The 17,327-nt window shown below is 37.3% G+C and overlaps 1 protein-coding gene across 1 annotated transcript; it reads left to right on the top strand.

Moving 5' to 3' along the window:
* Positions 1-4,213: 4,213 nt before the first annotated feature.
* Positions 4,214-5,617, top strand: LOC100599592 (cation-dependent mannose-6-phosphate receptor). The gene has a single exon (XM_004092464.3). The coding sequence runs from the start codon at positions 4,381-4,383 to the stop codon at positions 5,215-5,217; it is 837 nt and encodes a 278-aa protein (XP_004092512.1). The 5' UTR covers positions 4,214-4,380; the 3' UTR covers positions 5,218-5,617.
* The last annotated feature ends 11,710 nt before the right edge of the window (positions 5,618-17,327 follow it).

Here is a 17,327-nt window from a genome sequence, read left to right as displayed (position 1 = left end):
ACTGAAGAAGAGAGCCACACCCTCAATGCATGCTCTACGAGGGGGAAGGGGAACCTTTCCCATTTCACTGTGATCTCAGAGTATCAATAGCTTCCAGAGTTACCTAGCTATTTCTGCCGCATTCACACTGGTTGTTGTCTACTACAGGCAGAGAAGTAGCACTTATTAAATCTGCAGGAGATAATTTTATAGCCGTTCTTGAATGTTTTTAGTCACTTTAAGAATTATAGCCTCAGAATCAAAACATATTTATTTTCACTGAATTTTTAGGCCATTGGTTGACAGTCTATTATGTTGAAATTCACTCACCAAATTCTAATCTTTTGTTTTATACTCTGGTATTTAGAAAGTTTTTTGGTGTGTAGCTTTTCATAACTTTTACCTTAATTTTTCCTGGTACAATTCAAGATGGTTCACTGCTTTTTAGGTCTCAGAAAACAGAGTAAGAAAGCAACCAAATAAAAATCTCATGTCTACCTAACTACTTGCTGTTGTTACACTTCCTAAATATATGTAGGTGTATATATACACGCATATATATACATATATCTATATATTTGCTGTTGTTACACTTTCTAAAATTATATATATATATCCACTTCAAGAATCTCTCACAAGCCATTTTTGCACTGCAGCATATGCATATGTGTGTGTGTGTGTGTATATACACACGTATATATATAGCCATTTTCCCATTTGTGACATATGCTGCAGAGTAAAAATGGCTTGTGAGAGATCCTTGAAGTGGCGATATATATATATATAATATATATACATACACACACACACGTATGTGTATGTATATATATAAATTTAAGAAGTGTAATAACAGCAAGAAATATATAGATATAGATATAGATATATTCCTGGATAAAAAGTCTGAAGCTATTAAATATCTTGTGAGCCAACAAAATTTTAGGTATTATCTGGTAATGCAGTTTTATTTGATGTAAAATAAGTATTTTAGGTTTCTCCAATATTCACACTCTGAGTATCTATGAAAATCATGTTAAGTATGAGTTTAATACAACAGATCATAAAATAAGACTGTCAGATCAGCCATTTCATCATAGTGTCTACATTGTTTTGCTAGATAAGATTGGGCCAGTCACTTTATTTTACAATTTACTGTTAAGTGCTAGTCAATCAAGTTTCAATTCATGACTTAAGTATGAAATATAAGGTTGCATTTAATTCAATTTGGCTATATGTGTATTAAGAGAAGTATTGGCAACAATAAGGACAATCACACTAAAAATACAAGTCATGATAAATGAAAGCCTATTGTGACAAGAGCAGTAAGTGAGATGAGTGATAAGTAGTACTAATGTATAATTTGCAACTAACATTTATGAATTATGGTCAGAACTTCTTTTCGAGTAGCATTTCTTTTAGGGACACAATAGTAAAGACAGTCTTTTGCTTTTTACTTATTATTACTTGAGAAGTTTTCATATCTCACTAATCTTCAGTGAAATAATAAATTTTGCAAAACAAAACAAAAATCTAAATTTCATGAAACTACTCAACATCAAATTGCAGATAGTAATGGAATAATTATATTATCATTGAAGTCCTGTGTTTAATATCTGTGTGCCAATTGTGGCATTTTAAAGTTTGTAGGTTATAGTTACATTGACTACAGAGAAGAAATGAAAATGGTTTTCTTTATACTAGCCTTATAATTTCTAAAGTGCACTAAGGAAGTCATGAGGAAAGCTAGAGCTTTAAGAAACCATTATATTTAAGACTATAGAAATTAATTTAAAAATGCCTGTATTATTATGACATATTATAGAATAGTATAATATTTTTAAGTTTAAGTATGTACAGGGCTCTTTAAATGTAAGTATTATGACCAAAACTGACTTTGTTGATATCTGATTATATTGCCATTGCCGAAAGTTTTTTTTCCTTGCTGATCTTTTTTAGCCACCTAGTTAATCTTTAAAACACATTGCTACTTGTACTTTCTTGATGCATATATCTGCAATCTAATTATTAATGACAGGCATAAATAAAAATCTATTTAGATTAAGTAAATTTTCTTTTGTACCAAGTGAAGAAAACCAACCACTACATACTTTTTTCTTTTATCTATATTAAAAATATAATTAATGTGTAACTGTAAAATATTGTAGACTAGAGTAATGAGAGAATTCCCCCTCTGCCTCTACAATATAGAAATTCTGGAACCAATATAAATGAAATGTTAAAATACATAAACAAACACCAAATTAATAGAAGAGAATTCCCAGGTTTCGGAAGGTAAAAAGGAAGTGAATGTCAGAATAATGTGTAGGACAGTGAACAGAAACTTGCAAGAAAATAGAGTCTAAAATTAAAAAAAAATAAATTAAAGCACTTATCATTTAAAATTACACCTTAGCAAACATGGAGAGTTTTACAATTTCGTTGACAGGACTATTTGGTTTTAATGCCTTTACAAGAAAAAAAAGTAAGGTCTTGGACTGTGCTATGATAGAAACAGAGCAGTGATCTTTTTTAAAACTCAAATCATATACAAAAGATTTATCCACAGTAAAATAATACAGTTAAAAGTAAACATACCAACACACAGAAACTTGCTTTGTAGTGGCTTGTGTTATAATTATAATAAAATTCTCCCCTTAAAATGTTTACATATAGGCACATCTGTATAAAAGTTTGTGTTTTCAGTGTTTAATTTCTATGTAGGCAACGAAATCTCAAGCTGACAATGGCGAGTTGGGCCCAGATTGGCAAATCAATGTTGGTGATAAATTGAGGTACATCCCAGGAGCAGTAAAAGCTCTCTTATGCAGTCAGAACAAAATTATTGCATATAAAATATTAGTTAAGAGTGTTTAAAATCCAACATTTACAGCAAAAATGAGAAAATCTATTATAAAAATAAACTGTCATAATTTTCTACGATAGAACAAGTTGCAGAGATTAAAAATACATATTTAAGACTAGGCACAGTGGCTAATGCCTGTAATCCCAACACTTTGGGAGGCTGAGGTGTGTGGAACACGAGGTCAGGAGATCGAGGCCATCCTGGCCAACATGATGAAACCCTGTCTCTACTAAAACACAAAAAAGTAGTCGGGTGTGGTGGTGCACACTTGTAGTCCAAGCTACTTGGGAAGCTGAGTCAAGGGAATCAATTGAACCCGGGAGGTGGAGGTTGCAGTGAGCCGAGATTGTGCCACTGCATTCCAGCCTGGTGACAGAGCAAGACTCCATCAAAAAAAAAAAAATAATTAAAATAATTAAATTCAATGTAATGAATCAAGAACAACCATCTTCAAAAAAAGAGAGAATTTTTAAAATACTTTTTAAGATACAATATAATCTTGTGAAATGAATAATAAAATAACTAAAAGTAAAAACTCAACAGATGGGGTAAACACCATATCACATTCAATGAAATAACTAGTAAACTGAAAGTTGGATCTGAAAAAAATTACTCAGAAGACATTAAAAGAGATATGAAAGACAACTGAGAGACAAGGGTGGCAGAATGAAAACGTCCAACATATGTTTAATAGTATTTCAATGACAAGAGGAGATATTGGAAAATATTATTTATTTAAAAATGCCAGAATGATGAAAGACATCTATTGTAAGACTCAGAAACATAGTAAAATCTAAACAAGATAAATAGCAAAAAAAAAAAAAAATCCACATCTTTGTAGCAAAATTTCAGAACATCATTAATATAGTGAACTTAAAAACAACCAAAGAGAAAAGACAGATATTTACAAGAGATGTTAGATTTACTGTAGTCTTCCCAGAGTATCGAAAAAAAAAAGCCAAAAAAGAATGGCATAGTATTTTCTCTGTATATACGAATACAACCGCCAAACTGAAATTATTTACATGTTTATTTAAAAGCATGCCAGTTATCTACACAGTATACTTTATACCTTAAATAAGTAACTGGGTCACATTTTTCTTTGTGTTGGCAAAGGATCCAGTGAAAGGGTAATATTTTCCAGCTCTGCATAAAGTGAGATGCAAGCCTACACACATTTGCACAAACGAAGGGACTATCTAAAACAGGAACTTGTATTTAAAAGGGAAGCAGAGTGTAAAAGCTTGGAAAATTTGCAGTCTACCAATGTTGTAGAAAAAAAAACGAAAACAACAACAACAACAAAATATTTTTCAGGGAGAAATTCAAGCCAGCTGCAGAAATTCGCATAAGTAAAGGAGAGAGGTTTCCGGTTCCCAGAGTGGGGCACAGCGAGGCGCTAGGGGGAACGCTGGCCTCTGAAACTAGCTCTGGGACCGGGGTCTGCGGCCGGCCCCTAGCTGGCCCCATCTCCCATCCCCAGAAGGGTATTCACTGGGGATTCTGATCTTTGGCTGCTCCAGTTTCTCACGAACGACACAATGTTCCCTTTCTACAGCTGCTGGAGGACTGGACTGCTACTGCTACTACTCCTGGCTGTGGCAGTGAGAGAATCCTGGCAGACAGAAGAAAAAACTTGCGACTTGGTAGGAGAAAAGGGTAAAGAGTCAGAGAAAGAGTTGGCTCTAGTGAAGAGGCTGAAACTACTGTTTAATAAAAGCTTTGAGAGCACTGTGGGCCAGGGTTCAGATACATACATGTACATCTTCAGAGTGTGCCGGGAAGCTGGCAACCACACTTCTGGGGCAGGCCTGGTGCAAATCAACAAAAGTAATGGGAAGGAGACAGTGGTAGGGAGACTGAACGAGACTCACATCTTCAACGGAAGTAATTGGATCATGCTGATCTATAAAGGGGGTGATGAATATGACAACCACTGTGGCAAGGAGCAGCGTCGTGCAGTGGTGATGATCTCCTGCAATCGACACACCCTAGCGGACAATTTTAATCCTGTGTCTGAGGAGCGTGGCAAAGTCCAAGATTGTTTCTACCTCTTTGAGATGGACAGCAGCCTGGCCTGTTCCCCAGAGAGCTCCCACCTCAGTGTGGGTTCTATCTTACTTGTCACGTTTGCATCACTGGTTGCTGTTTATGTTGTTGGGGGTTTCCTATACCAGCGACTGGTGGTGGGAGCCAAAGGAATGGAGCAGTTTCCCCACTTAAACTTCTGGCAGGATCTTGGCAATCTGGTAGCAGATGGCTGTGACTTCGTCTGCCGTTCTAAACCTCGAAATGTGCCTGCAGCATATCGTGGTGTGGGGGATGACCAGCTGGGGGAGGAGTCAGAAGAAAGGGATGACCATTTATTACCAATGTAGATTGCACTTTATATGTCCAGCCTCTTCCTCAGTCCCCCAAACCAAAGCTACACAGCCAGATTTCCCAAGCAGTCTCAACTCCAGTCCGTCATCTCACCCTTACTATTGCTCTTGCTTTCCAGTTTGCTTTTGATTTGCATCTTCTCACTAGTAAAACTGCCTTCCCTTTGTTCCTTATTTTCTGTTTTTTCTCTAGAGAGGTACAGTTGTAAGTCAGAGTTAATATAATAGGGCCTGTGAAAATAGAGGCTTTTGCACTGTCTCTTGACATCAGAAGGTACAATAGGCATATGGGCAAAATGGTGTGGCAGGCTCACTGGCCCTTTGTTTTTTAAACACATTTTCACAAGTTTTTGAGACACTGGATTTCTTTAATTTAAAAAAATGCCAAGAAACGTTATTTATACAGGTTTGATTGCTTTCATGTTGTTATTCTGTTCCCTATAGTAGTCTCCATGAGAATCTGGTATTTCTTGCTGCTTGGAACTACTTTGCAGTGATTATTTGGTCTCATTTAGTCTGAGCCTGGAGATGTTCTAGACTTGCTTCTCCCCCCTCTGGGATTAGGACAGGAAAAATGTGAAAGTTCCCAATTACAGGATTATACGGTACCATCACATGATTTGTGGAAATTGGGGTGACTGTATAGCTGGGATTGGGCTAAGGATTGTGGTCTTATCTGTCCACATACAGCCAAAATGCCTATCCAGAAATCCAGTCCTTGGAAAGGAAAATTGGAACTCCTGTGCCACTGGGGTTCCAGAAAAGGGAAGTCACTTTACCTTGCGGTGGTGGGATCCTGATGTCTCTCATCCATTTGTAGTAAAATCTGGTAAAGCTTTTCTTACTCCTGGTTCCCTATACCAGTATTTCTAAACATATGTCGCACTTTCTCCACTGGCATGTGGTTTTGACCTTATTTTCAATCTAGAAAGGGAACGGAAGCAGAAGTGGGACATCGAGGGCTCTGCTGTCCTCTGCGCTGGGTGTGGAATGCTGCTGCACCTGTCCCTTCTGCTGGCTCAGGGAAGTGTCTTCTTGCCCACATTTCTGTGGGGAAAGGTTTTTAATCCTCTGATGCTTCCATCTTCCTGTTTAGGCCATGTGCCCAGAAACCTGGGCTGATCTTTCTTTAATAGTGAACCCCTGGGCCACTGAAGAGTAACATGGCTCCACTGGACACAAAAGAGGGATGGAATCAACAGGCAGGGGGCCTTTTATAAGCCTTAGGAAAAGAAAATGAAACTTTGATCTTTGGACTTTTCAATACTATTGGAGTGATTTTTTTCTTTCTAAACAGGGAAAATAATGTTACAAAAGCATCTTTTTTTTTTTTTTTTTTTGAGACGGAGTCTCGCTCTGTCGCCCAGGCTGGAGTGCAGTGGCGCACTCTCGGCTCACTGCAAGCTCCGCCTCCCGGGTTCACGCCATTCTCCTGCCTCAGCCTCTCCGAGTAGCTGGGACTACAGGCGCCCACCACCACGCCCAGCTAATTTTTTGTATTTTTTAGTAGAGACGGGGTTTCACCGTGGTCTCGATCTCCTGACCTCGTGATCCGCCCGCCTCGGCCTCCCAAAGTGCTGGGATTACAAGCGTGAGCCACCGTGCCCGGCCACAAAAGCATCTTTTTTGTTATTTGTTTGCATCCCTCCCCCACACCCTGGTGTTTTAAAATGAAGAAAAAAAACCATCACTTTTTGTACAAAAACTCTAAATGATTAAAAAACAAACAAACAAACAAAAAATAAGTAAAGGAGAGACAAATATTAATAGCCAAGACGATGGGAAAATTCCTCCAAGGTATTTCAGAGACTTTTATGGCAGCCCCTCCTATCACAGGCCCAGAGGACTAGGAGGGAAAAAATAGTTTTGTGGGCCAGGCCCAGGGCCTCACTGCTCTGTGCAGCCTGAAGAAATGGCATCCTTCCTCCCAGCCACTGCAGCTCTAGCTGTGGCTAAAAAGGGGCAAGGTACAGCTTGGGCTGTTGCTTCAGAAAGTGCAAGCTCCAACTTGGCAGCTTCCACATGGTGTTGGGCCTGGAGGTGCACAGAAGGCAAGAGTTGAGGTTTTGGAGCCCTTACCTAGATTTCAGAGGGTGTATGAAAATGCTTGGATGTCCAGGCAGATGTGTGTTGCAGGGGTGAAGCCCTCATGGAGAACCTCTACTAGGACAGTGCAGAGGGGGAAATGTGGGGTTGGAGCTCCCACACAGTGTCCCCACTGAGGCACTTCCTAGTGGAGCCATGAGAAGAGGACCACTATTCTCCAGACCCCAGAATGGTGGATCAACCAACACTTTCACTGTGCACCCGTAAATGCTGCAGGCACTCAACACCAGCCCATGAAAGAACCTGTGAGGGCTGCACTGTTCAGAGCCACAGGGGTAGAGCTGCCTCAGGTGTTAAGAGCCCACCCCTCGCATAAATATGGCCTGGATGTAGGACATGGAGTTGAAGGATATTATTTTGGAACTTTATGGTTTAATGATGGCTGTGCTGGATTTGGACTTGCATGGGGCTTGTAGCCCCTTTGTTTTGGCTAATTTCTCCCATGTAGAATGGGATCATTTAACCAATTCATTTACCCTCATTGTATCTTGCAAGTAACTAAACTGTTTTTGATTTTATAGGCTCACAGGCAGAAGGGACTTGCCATGTCTCTGATAAGACTTTGGACTTGGACTTTTGGTTTAATGCTAGAATGAGGTAAGACTTTGGGGGACTGTTGTGAAGGTATGATTGTATATTGAACTATGAGAAGGACATGAGCTTTGGGAAAGGCCAGAGGCAGAACGATACGGTTTGGATCTGTGTCTCCACACAAATCTCATTTTTAAATGTGATCTCAAGTGTTGGAGGTGGGGCCTGGTGGGAGGTTATTAGATCATGTGGGTGGTTTATAATGGTTTAGCACCATCCCACTAGTGCTGTCTCATAATAGAGTTCTCACAAGACTGGTTGTTTAAAGCGTGTATCACTTCTCCCTTTGCTCTCTTCCTCCTGCTCCAACTATGTAAGACATGCTGGCTTCCTCTTTGCCTTCTGCCATGATTGTAAGTTTTCTGAGGCTTCCCCAGCCATGCCTCCTGTACAGCCTGCAAAACTGTCAGTCAATTATTCATTTTTTCTTTATAAATTACTCAGTCTCGGATAGTTTTTTTATAGCAATGTGTGAATGGACTAATACAGTCTTTTTTTCATTAGGCTCACAGAATTATTTTTAAAAAATTAACCCCAAAATAGCTCCCAAATCCTAGCTAACTATTCATTGCTTGCCATACATAGGCCATCTCCTATAGTGCCAGCTCTGTAACTCTTTCCCTGAGTGTAACTCAGTTTGTGGCCCTGCGTGGCAGCCTTCTCTTTTTTGGAACTTTAAGTAAGAAGGAATTCTGCCTTTCTTCTCTCCAGATGGTCATTGTGTTGTATCCCACCAACATCAGAATGTAACAAATATTTTAAAAAACCCTAAAGCAAATGCATAATTATGTGTTGTCTTTTCATTCTACATGAATATTATTCTTTTGCTTTTGACCTTTATTCTTTTGTGGATGGAAAAGGACATTTGTTTATGCCAGATTAAAAGGTAAATGTCATGTGTCTGAAGCTGTGAGGATCTTCTCTAGTAAATATACATATAACACAGCAGCTGCAAAGGGAATTAATTTCTATTTGAGTTTGTGCTAATTCACTGTGATCTGCCAAATTTCATCTAATTTCCATAAGAGCCAAACTGGTAAACTAAATGGGTATATAATAATGAATACAATTTCTATGTTCATAACGTGTTTAAACATGGCACTAACCTATTAACCTCTTTTGTGTGATATTGTTTACAATTTATTATTTTGGCTGAGGTGAAGGTTGTCAGAAATTTTCACTTAATCTTTTTATTATAATAGTTCTTACACATACTTCAAAAACCCAAAATAAGGTTTCTGTTAACTACCAAGTATATTCAATCTAATTATGTATTTGGAGACTAAGGAAAATAAAACTAGATTGGTCCATGGAGCCAGTGAACACAGTATAAACTGGAACTGGCCTAAAACTACACTGCCCGGTCTCCATATGTCCCACATTAATAAGGGGACAATGATGAGGCCTCAGGTATCCATTTTAGATGTTATTTGTTTGTAAGAAGCCTGAGGAGGAGAGGTTGATTAACTAACTGGAAAGTTGCTTCTACAAAATGAGACAATGATTAAAGTTTTCATCATTATTATTGTTGGGAACGTGGCACACACAACAAGTCTTCAATTGACACTTAATGGGATGTTTCTTGTGTTAATGGCAGACTAGAAGTAAAGAAGAATGCACAGTGATTGAGATCCAGAGTAAAATTACCTGAATTCCTGATTGAATAAAGAGACTTTTCTTTAATTATCTTAATCATGCCTGCAAAAATAAAAGTCTAATTTTTTCTAGAGCTAGATAGTAACATACCAGAGCCTCAATTTTTTCAAAATATTATACAATAGTCAAATAAAAGTGAATGTATATTTCAAGAAACAAGATGGATGATGACAATATAATTGATCCAAAAGTGATTCAGGTATTAAATTTATTAGACAGAAACTCTAAAATAACTATAATTATTATTTTCAAGAAAATAGCATTAATAATAGAGGAACTGAATGTAAAAACAAAATGAAGTGAAAAGCATAAAAGAGAAACAAAAACACAGCAACTGAAATTCAGAACTCAATGTACGTATTTAAGAGTAGATTTAGTTTATTACCTTGATTGTGTTACTAGTATCATGGGTGTTTGCATATGTCTAAATCTATCCACATGTATGCATTAAATATGTGCAGTTGTTTATATATTGATTATATTTCAATAAAACTGTTTAAAAGAAGAGTAGAGTGGGTAAAGTTGAAGTGAAGACTATTGAGATGAAGAAATAGTGGAAACTATACAGACTAAAGCAGGGAGAGAAAAAAACAGAAAACAGACAAAAGTGTACACGAATATCATGGTAGAAAAGACTAACACAAGTATTATCACAAAAATAGTATTTGACGAGATAATATTCCAAAAGTGGCATAAAACATCACACCACATGTTTATGAAACCCAAGAAGCTCCAAGCAAAATAACTTCAGTAACATTACCCAGTCATAATCAAAGTTACTGGGTCGAAAGACAGTGAGAAAAAGAAACATATATAAAGCCTCCTGGAAAAAGATACTTTCTATTCACAGAAGTAACAATGAGACAGACAGTTAATGCTTTAACTGAAATTTGGAACCTGGAAGATAAAGGCATATAAAATGTTGGAAAATACTGCTAACTATTAACTATACAGTCAATATAAATATTTTTAACAGGTGAAGGGCTATAAAATGTTTTTAGATTCATAAATTAAAAGGAAAAAGAGTTGTAGATTATAGAACCATATTAAAAAGGATATCAATGAGTTTATACAGAAGCAAAATGATGCCAGAGAAAAGGCACACCAATTTAGAAAAAAAAATAAAATACTAGGGAAAATTCACGGATAAATTAAAACAAATATTAGCATACAGGACAACATTTATAATTTCTTGTAGTATTTTTAATTTATGTAGAATTAAAACACATGCAGAGGTGGGGGAAGATGGCAGACAGAAGACAGGGCTAACATGCAGCTCCCATTTGGACTGACAAAACAGTGTGTGAAGACTCACACTGCGAATTTTTGCTGCAAGAACCATTGCAGGACCGTACCATGAAAACAGAAAGAATTCACAGATCCTTTGAAAGAAGTGGCATGAGATAGGCAAAAAACTGTGAGTTATCAAAGTGTAAGAGAGGTAAAACTTGCTTCCAAACACACCATCCCACTGGGGAATCTAAAAATGCAGATCACAGGAGAAGGATTTAACCTTACCTAGAGCTGGAATGGATTTAGGGAGCCATGGAAAATATAAAAGTAAAAGCAACAGTGGGAAGAGCCTTGTGGGTACTCCCATTCTCTAGCTGGAGCACAGGGAAGCCATCTTTGACTACATCTCACAGAGGCCCTCAGGAAAGGCATCCAGCAAAATTACAGAGGGGTCACAAGGTGTCAGAAGCTTCCAACTGAATTTTGCAATGATTTTGAATGGGAACTAACTTTTTTGAGCAGAATATGGGGGGAAAACAAGAAATGTGACACATATGAGGACAAGAGCCACAGCCAATATTGTGGCCAGGTAGTTAGGGGAAAGGCTGGAAACTGAGCTTGCTTGATCAGTTCAGTCTTATGGCCTGGGAAAAGGTCTGAGTTCTGCATCAGCAAGCTGTCTGGATTTAAACCCAGCAGTTTTAGTGGAGACCACGGCACTGTGGAAGCCAGACCGGCCCCGCCAACTGCATGGGAGGTGGGTGAAGTCTTTGCTACTGACTAGCTCCCACTTCCCTGACAAACAATATTGCTAAGCAGAGGCAACCACACTCCCCTCTAGGACATAACTTCATTGGCCTGAGAACCACCCCCATCCCCCACGGTGGGCACAGCAAGCCCCGGCAAAGGAGAGTTTGAGGCAAGATCCACTTAATCTTGCCCCAACCCGATGGTATTTTTCTACCAGCCCTGGTAGCCACACACAAAAGACGTACAGTCTTGGTTGCTTTATGACCCTGCCCATTGCCTGAGTAACCAGAATACCTTCCCTGGCCAACCTAGGGCAAGCTTATATCCCACCACAGCTGGTGCTCTCTTACAACTGCCACTGTTTGGCTGGAGGCCAACCAACTCAGGCCTTTACAGCGACTCATGACAGAACAACCCTGCTCCAAGGAAGGAGAAATGACCGTTAATACCACGCCTGAAACATACTGGCTAACAAGCAGCCCTGAGTCTGTCCGTGTGACAACTTCACTGACTGCTAACACAAACAGCATTTGAGAAAGCCAGCACCCTAAATGTATCTACAGTCAAAAATTCTCATGGAATCTATTTCACTCCCCTGCTACTACCACCAGATCAGGTCCTGGTATTCACAGCTGAAAAACCTGAAGACACACCACATCACAGGACTCTTTGCAGCCATTACCCAACACCAGCTGGAGCCTGGTGGCACTGCTGGGTAGCTAGACTCAGAAGAGCAATAACAATCACAGTAGTCTGGCTCCCAGGAAGCCCCCATAACTAGGGGATAGAGGGAAGTACCATATCAAGGGATTACCCCGTGGGACAAAAGAATCTTCATGTCTACAAGCACCAAGAATCAAATTAAGCTAAAATAGACATTAAAGCCTGATTCTTAAGAGGGAAAAACAGGGCCAGGCGCAGTGGCTCACTCCTGTAATCCCAGAAATTTGGGAGACCGAGGTGGGCGGATCACGAGATCAGGAGATTGAGACCATCCTGGCTAACACTGTGAAACTCTGTCTGTACTAAAAATACAAAAAATTAGCCGGGCGTGCTGGCGGGGGCCTGTAGTCTCAGCTACTGGGAGGCTGAGGCAGGAGAATGGCATGAACCTGAGAGTCGGAGCTTGCAGTAAGCCGAGATCGCACCACTGCACTCCAGCCTGGGTGACAGAGCCAGACTCCATCTCAAAAAAAAAAAAAAAAAAAAAAAAGAGGAAAAAACAACACCACTACAAACAAAAACCATAGTCTGATCAAAAATAAATTCAAGAACAATTATAAGAAATAGTCTACCCAAATGAGAAGAAACAGAAAAGTAATTCTGGTAATATCACAAAGCAGTGTTCTATAACACCTTCAACATATCACACTAGCTCCCCTGCAATTGTTCCAAACCAAGAAGAAATCTGAATTGCCAGATAAAGAATTCAGAAGGTTGGTTATTGAGCTACTCAAGGAGATACCAGAGAAAGGTGAACACTAACTTAAACAAACAAACAAACAAACAGACAAAAAACAGAATATGGATGAGAACTTCTCCACGGAAATAGATGTTATAAAAAATCACAATTTTTGGAAATAAAAGATACACTTAGAGAAATACAAAATGCAGTATAAAGTTTAAATCATTCAGTAGAACAAGTAGAAAAAGGAGCTTGAAGACAGGCTTTTGAATTCTCCTAACTCAACAAAGACAAAGAAAAAAGAACCAGAACAATATCTCCAAGAGGTTTGGGATTATGTTAAATGTCTGAACCTAAGAATAATTGGTGTTCCTGAGGAAAAAGAGAAATCTCAAAGTTTGAAAAACTTATTTGAGGAAATACTTGAGGAAAACTCCCCTGGCCTTCAAGAGGTCTAGACAGCCAAACACAAGAAGCTCAAAGAATTCCTGGGAAATTTATCACAAAAATAATCATTTCCTAGGCACATAGTCAACAGGTTATCTAAAGTCAAGATGAAGGAAAGAATCTTAAGTGCTGGGAGACAAAAGCAATAATATAAATTAGAATATGTTTGCTACCGAATGACAGTGAGAGTTTTAAGATGCATTTCAGACCAGTTTAGAGGAAAATCTTGCAGCTTTAAATACATATAATAAAAAAGAAGGAAATGTGAGGAATCAGTGACCCAGTATCCACTTGAAAAATCAGTTATCTATTATTCTGTTTTAATTTCAGACATTGTAGGAGTGTTCATGTTGTATTTTTTAGATAGAACTTAAATTGCAATGTCCTGAAGATTTGATACTGAAGGCCTATTCTTATGCTCACTGTCCACTTGGACATCTTTGTGAAATATCTGTTCAAGTTTTTGTCATTTACTGAGTTGTCTATGTTTTCCTAATCAATATGCCTATTGTATATTAAAAATGTGAATTCTTTAGTGGATACACGTATTACAATTCCTTCTCCCACCCTATGGCTTCACTATTTATTCTCTTAGTATTTTTGGATGAGCATAAATTCTTAATAAAGTTTATTTCATCAATTAAAAAAACTTACCAAAAGAAGTATTAAACTATATCTAAAGAAATTAAATAAAAAAGATGACAGCAAGATTAAATAAAATAAATATACAATGTAATCAGTAAGTATATATTTACATTATATTTAAATAAAATTAATACATATATAATCAACATGGTCAGATGAGCAGAAAATTAAAGGAAAAGGATAATCCAATATTCAATAAACTTATGAAAATACAATTATTCTCATCTATTAGAGAATTGCAAATTAAAAGTATCATGAAACATCATTTTAAATACAAATTACCCAATTATTTTTCTCTTTAATTTTCTTAGCTAATATTGTGATTTTTCTTTCAAAATATATTTTAAAATTGACTTTTTATGTTTTTTAAAACACATGGCAGAATTTAAATTTGAATTATACTGAATTATTTCTTTTCATTTTGGGAGAATTGATACATTGACTACATTTAATCTTTCAATCTAGATATATGGTCTTTGCATTTAGGTGTTCTTTTATATACTTAAAACAGTTCTACAGTTCACCATATATAGACTTTTCATGTGTATTATATTTATTCCAAGATAAATTGAATTATTCTGTTAGAAAATCTAAGACAGGTATTGTGAGAATTGGCTTCTCATGAAAAAAAGTAGATATTCTGTCATCCATAAATTTTCAAGTTCCAAATCCATGCAATCCAATCTCCATAAGAGACAAGAACAAGTTGCTTTAAAGAGAAACAATCAGAGAATTGAAAGAGGGCTCTCAGATATTTTGAAAAATGTTTTTGATTTATAAAAGTTTTAAAATAGTTAGATAGAGTGGATGAGGAAATAAGTCTCCCAGAAAGCAGGGAATGGTCAGACTTTGCAAATATCCTTTTTGGTCACCCATATTCTCAACTTCTTTGGAGTATGCAGAAACTATATAGGTTCTGGTTCAGAGAATGTAAGTAGAAATAAACTGTCAGTTACAAACTGAAGCATGAAGGAGCCAATTTGTGCTCTCTGTGCCTGCTATGAAGATTATATGAGACTACAAGTTTAGACGATAGTGCGATAAGATCACAGCTGCCCCAAGTTTTCTGCGACTTCATTGAGGGCAACTGCCCTGGAGAGTGTCTAAGAAACTACAGTGGACTTTGCTTGAGAGAAATATGAACTGTAAGGTAAGTCTTTTAAATGTATGTTCACACACACATACTCTTCCCCAGTAAATCTTGGAAGTTTTAGAACTGTCTTTTCATGCCTTAGTCTTACACAATTTTATAATTTTACAATTTGTATGCATTAGTACTTTTTTTTCTTTTACCCAATCTGCTTATTTCTCTCCAATGGTCTTTTTCACTCGGAGCAACCAGGACATCCTTCAATTTAGAGGTCCCACATCTGTTACTGTTTTCATAACTACTTCCATTGTGTTTCCCGCTTTCTTTTTCTAAAGCTTAGTTGTCAAATATTGTAATTACTGAAAATATTTTTTAGGCTCTTATCTTCCCTATCATATTTTCTACTTTTTTGTCAAAATGACAGAATTCCATTCTGGAACTTCATTTTCAAGAACTTCTAATCCATCTGAAAATTTTAATTTTTTATTATGAATCGTTTGTTTTCAAGTTTTCCATACTACTTTATTGTTCTTTTATATAGTATGGAAATATAAAGCAAAGCAAAACATTACACATAAACTACACTGCCAGTGGATATTTTGTGATTAATGGATGAACTAATCAAGCTCTTTTTCTCTAAAACTATTTAAAATTATTATTCAAAAATACATTGCCCTTTAGTGAAAAAGTTCAAACAGCACTAGCTAAAATATTTGTATATTTAAAAATTTAAACCTGTCTGCATATAGCATATATAGTCCTAAATGGAACAACCTCAATTGTAGAATGCTGAACAATATTTTTACCTGTTTATTTTATTTTATTTTTTTATTCAGGACAGTGTCTCTCTGTCGCCCAGGCTGGAGTGCACTGGTGCAATCATCGCTCACCACAGCCTCAAGTTCCTGGGCTCAAAATATCCTCCCATTTCAGCCTCCTGAGTGACAAAACGGTCTCTCCACATACACACAAAAAATTAGTGGCCTGGCGCAGCGACTCTTGCCTGTAGTCCCAGCACTTTGAGAGGCGGAGGCAGGCATATCACTTGAGGTCAGCAGTTTGAGACCAGCCTGGCCAACATGGTGAAACCCTGTCTCTACTAAAAATACAGAAAAAAATTAGCCAGGTGTGGTGTCACACACCTATAATCCCAGCTACTCTGGAGGCTGAGGCAGGAAAATCGCTTGAACTTGGGAGATAGAGGCTGCAGTGAGCCAAGATCGTTCCATTGCACTCCAGCCTGGGTGACAGAGTGAGACTTCATTTGAAAAAAATTAAAAAAATATAAAATAATAAAATTAGGCTTGGTGGTGTGCACCTGAGTAGCTAGGACTACGGGTGCAAACGACCATGCCTGCCTAATTTTTATTTATTTATTTGTTTTTTGTAGAGAGGCAGTTTTGCCATATGTTGGCCTGGATGGTCTAGAACTCCTACGTTCAAGCGATCCTCCCATCTCAGCCTCTCAGAGTGCTGGAATTACAGATGTGAGCCACCGCACTGTGCCTGGTTAATATATTTTAATTGGAGTTTACAATATCCTATTCTTATTAGCTATAGATTAGAAAATACAATATAATATTAAGTGAGAGACCAAAGATCGAAATATGACCATTAAAGGGTTACATATCTAAATTATTTTTAAAGTAGTAAGAACCAAGTTCAAAAAATTTGATTATTTTCTTGTCACACAGGCAATTTAAAAAATACATACATTGACAAAAAAGACATAGATTGACATAGCTATAGAAAGGTTCAATGAGATTTTTTGTCCAAGAAACTTCAATATTTGTATTTAATTCTGTTCTCTCAATAAGAAAATCCTCTCTCTTTAATCAATAGTGCGTACAACATTAATTCAAACCACGACTTGCCCTCTCTTAGAAGCTGCATAAATTTCCAATTTCCTTATGATCTCTTCTGAGCTTTTCCTCTCCCTATTGTATAACCCTGCAATGAAGCATGCCAGGAAACCTTATTAGTTTTTGTGTACCTTTTCATAACACTAACATGTGCCAAAGGGAATTTTTTAAATACAGGATTATTGTTTCACAACTCTTCAAAGGTTATACCATGGTTTCTTAATGCTACATAACATGCATTAGTCAGTATAAAACGTTTTCAAATACACAATAGAAAAATAAAAAGTTTCCTTACAAATTGAGATGACAATTATGGAAGCCA

Source organism: Nomascus leucogenys, chromosome X (genome assembly GCF_006542625.1).
Source record: "Nomascus leucogenys isolate Asia chromosome X, Asia_NLE_v1, whole genome shotgun sequence".
NCBI classification, from domain to species: Eukaryota; Metazoa; Chordata; class Mammalia; order Primates; family Hylobatidae; genus Nomascus; species Nomascus leucogenys.
This window is presented reverse-complemented; position numbering and strand designations above follow the sequence as displayed.

Bases quoted from the DNA above. Each gene is read 5' to 3' on its own strand.
- LOC100599592 (XM_004092464.3), top strand. From the start codon at position 4,381: ATGTTCCCTTTCTACAGCTGCTGGAGGACTGGACTGCTACTGCTACTA.